This window comes from Brachyhypopomus gauderio, chromosome 16 (genome assembly GCF_052324685.1).
Source record: "Brachyhypopomus gauderio isolate BG-103 chromosome 16, BGAUD_0.2, whole genome shotgun sequence".
NCBI classification, from domain to species: Eukaryota; Metazoa; Chordata; class Actinopteri; order Gymnotiformes; family Hypopomidae; genus Brachyhypopomus; species Brachyhypopomus gauderio.
Window position 1 is genome coordinate 16,719,462 of NC_135226.1, and position 2,761 is coordinate 16,722,222.

Here is a 2,761-nt window from a genome sequence, read left to right on the forward strand (position 1 = left end):
TGGATCATATCAGGTCTTAGTCACATAGATGTCATCCTTGCAGGAAACGTTAGTGGTTTGTCTAGATCTACTTGCAGTTGCCAGTTGCCAATCAGCCGCGGTGGTGAGGAGACCTGACCATGCCCGTGGTTGTTTGTCAGGCTTCTCTCCCGCTCTGTGGAACTTGATTGTCTGCATCCTTTAGGAGTGAAAGCTCAACAAGCTTATGCAGTATGGAGACGTACGCATTGGCTAGATCCATTATCTAGTTCGTTATCCTGTGCCGATACCGTAAGGTCCTTCCGGTTGGGGCTCTCATTCTCCCCACCTCTCTGGCTCCCCTGGGGGTATATCTCAGAAGGCTTCTTCATAGTGTTTGTTGTGTTTCTCCCTCACGGGAGACTCAGGTTGGTGTGATGGGCCTTCCTGTCCCGTTCGCCATCTTTCCAAGCTGTCAGCTGTCTTTCCAGTTGTCACCAGACTGTCCCTGGTTGCCACCCAATCTGTTCCTGAGTGACCTGTCTGTCACTGGCTAGCTCAGTTATAGCTCTGGACATGACCAAGGTCCAGAAAGGCATGGGTAAGAATACCAGAGGAGACAAACACCAGTACTCCATGAATGGTTAAAACAGGCACTCAAGACTGTAGGACCAGAGAGAACAAAATGTGAGTAAGTGAGGAGGGGGACAGTGAGGACAAAAGGGGTGGAAGATGTGTGTGGTGAATGGCACAATAAATACATATTGAAAGAGTACTATCATTGCACATGTTAATTCAGATGGTGAGCTCACAAAATTGTCTCTTCAGGGAAAAAGAGATCCGAACGTCATCATTTGTAAACATAACACATAAAATGGCACAAACCTATATATTGGCTGGAGTACTAGGCATGGGACTTAAGTGAATGTGTGAAAGCAGCACTTACTATATAATCACACTTACAGTTGTGGATCCTGTGGATATGTTACACTGTGATATTTCTGAGGAATGGTGTTTTTAAGTTTATTTCAATTTATTTCAGTTGCATCCAAAAGGAGTAATGGAAAATTCTACTGGAGAGTTCATATTTTTTCTTCATGGACTGAATGACACAAAGGCAAACAAACACATTTACTTTGGAGTTGGTCTTGTTGTGTATGTAGCAACTCTGTTTGTAAATTTTACACTAGTTATTATTGTTGTACTTGACAAGACACTTCATGAGCCTATGTATCTGTTCATATGTAATTTGTATATAAATGCATTAGTCGGTTCTTCTGCTTTCTATCCAAAGATACTTGCTGATCTTTTTTCAGACACTCATGTAATTTCATATACTGGTTGTCTTATACAAATATGTGCAATTTACTGGTATCTTTTCTGTGAATTTACAAGTCTAACTATAATGGCATATGACAGATATCTAGCTATTTGTAAGCCTCTGGAATATCACTCTATTATGACACACCAAATGGTGGAGAAACTGTTGGTTTCTACCTGGCTTTTCTCATTTTTAGAAACATCTGTTGGGACTGTATTGACATCTCGACTAACCTTGTGTGGTAATGTGATTGACAAGCTTTACTGCTTTAACTGGGATGTTGTTAAGCTTTCTTGCACAGATATCACTTTGGACAATATTTATGGGTATATTTTAATTTTTTCTCATGCTTGCCAATCTGGGTTCATCTTTATTTCATATGTTCATATTGTTAATGCATCTTTGCACTCCAAGACAGAACAAGTCAAATTCATGCAGACATGTCTGCCCCATTTAATAACTCTCACTAACTTCTATGTTTCCCTGTTGCTTGACGTTTTGTGTGCTCGCTATGGCAGAGGAGAGAGACTTCAGGCTCTGCGCAATATTTTAGGCATAGAGTTTCTCGTGGTGCCTCCTCTCCTAAACCCCATCATATATGGGATCCGAATGACACAGATTCGCAGCCGATTTGTAAAAATATACAATCAGAAAATTAAAGCTGTTGGGTGAAACAGGATAACAGTTTTGTTTGTTTGTTGCTATTTGGTGGTGAACTACCTGAGTGACCTAAAAATATGCAGCTCTTCATTCTGACTGAAATTTTGGCAGATGAAGTTGCATTTATAGCCAGTTTAGTTTCACTGCTAGCCAAAGAGATAGAGAAATGTTTTTTTTTTTTTTTTGTAATTCCTATACATTTAAAATTTGAAACACAATGTGTTGGTAGATTGCTCAGTAAAGCTTAGGGTCGCTAAAACATTATGACCCCATGTATGTACTACATTTTATTTCTAAACCTCCACCATATGAGACTGAATACTAAGTTTGAGCAGCACCTACTATAGTAAAACTGTCCTTGTCCCTATGAACCCATTCCCTCTCTCAGCCCCGTTTGATCCCCTTCCTGCTGTCATGGGTACAAAGATCAGAGGATGCAGAGATGAGTTGCATACAATATGTAGGTTTATTTATACAAATGATAGCTACAGAAGTAGCAGACATGTAACACTAGTGACGAAGACTTACAAAGACGAGCACGGAACAAGACTAACGCACATAATATATACTTAAAACATAACGAACACCGCGTAAAACACATTACACTAACGAGATGCCATACAGCCATACCCTCAAGTAGTACATATATAGACACAGACTACATCAACACATGCCTGAAGGGAGAGGTCCAGGGCTGTATCATGACATGACACCAGAATTTTGACTTTGATACAATCAGCATACATTTGTGATGATAAGATTACATACCGTAGCCGAATTTGAGATTTTAAAATATTTTTTCAAAGATTAATAATGATAATG

General features: G+C 39.7%; 1 protein-coding gene across 1 annotated transcript; it reads left to right on the top strand.

Moving 5' to 3' along the window:
- Positions 1–1,018: 1,018 nt before the first annotated feature.
- LOC143477400 (olfactory receptor 4B13-like) lies at positions 1,019–1,951 on the top strand. Its single transcript, XM_076975980.1, has one exon. It carries the CDS (start codon positions 1,019–1,021, stop codon positions 1,949–1,951), a length of 933 nt encoding a protein of 310 aa, XP_076832095.1.
- Positions 1,952–2,761: the final 810 nt, after the last annotated feature.

What these genes read in the sequence shown, in the direction of transcription:
- LOC143477400 (XM_076975980.1), top strand. Translation starts at nt 1,019, where the DNA reads ATGGAAAATTCTACTGGAGAGTTCATATTTTTTCTTCATGGACTGAAT.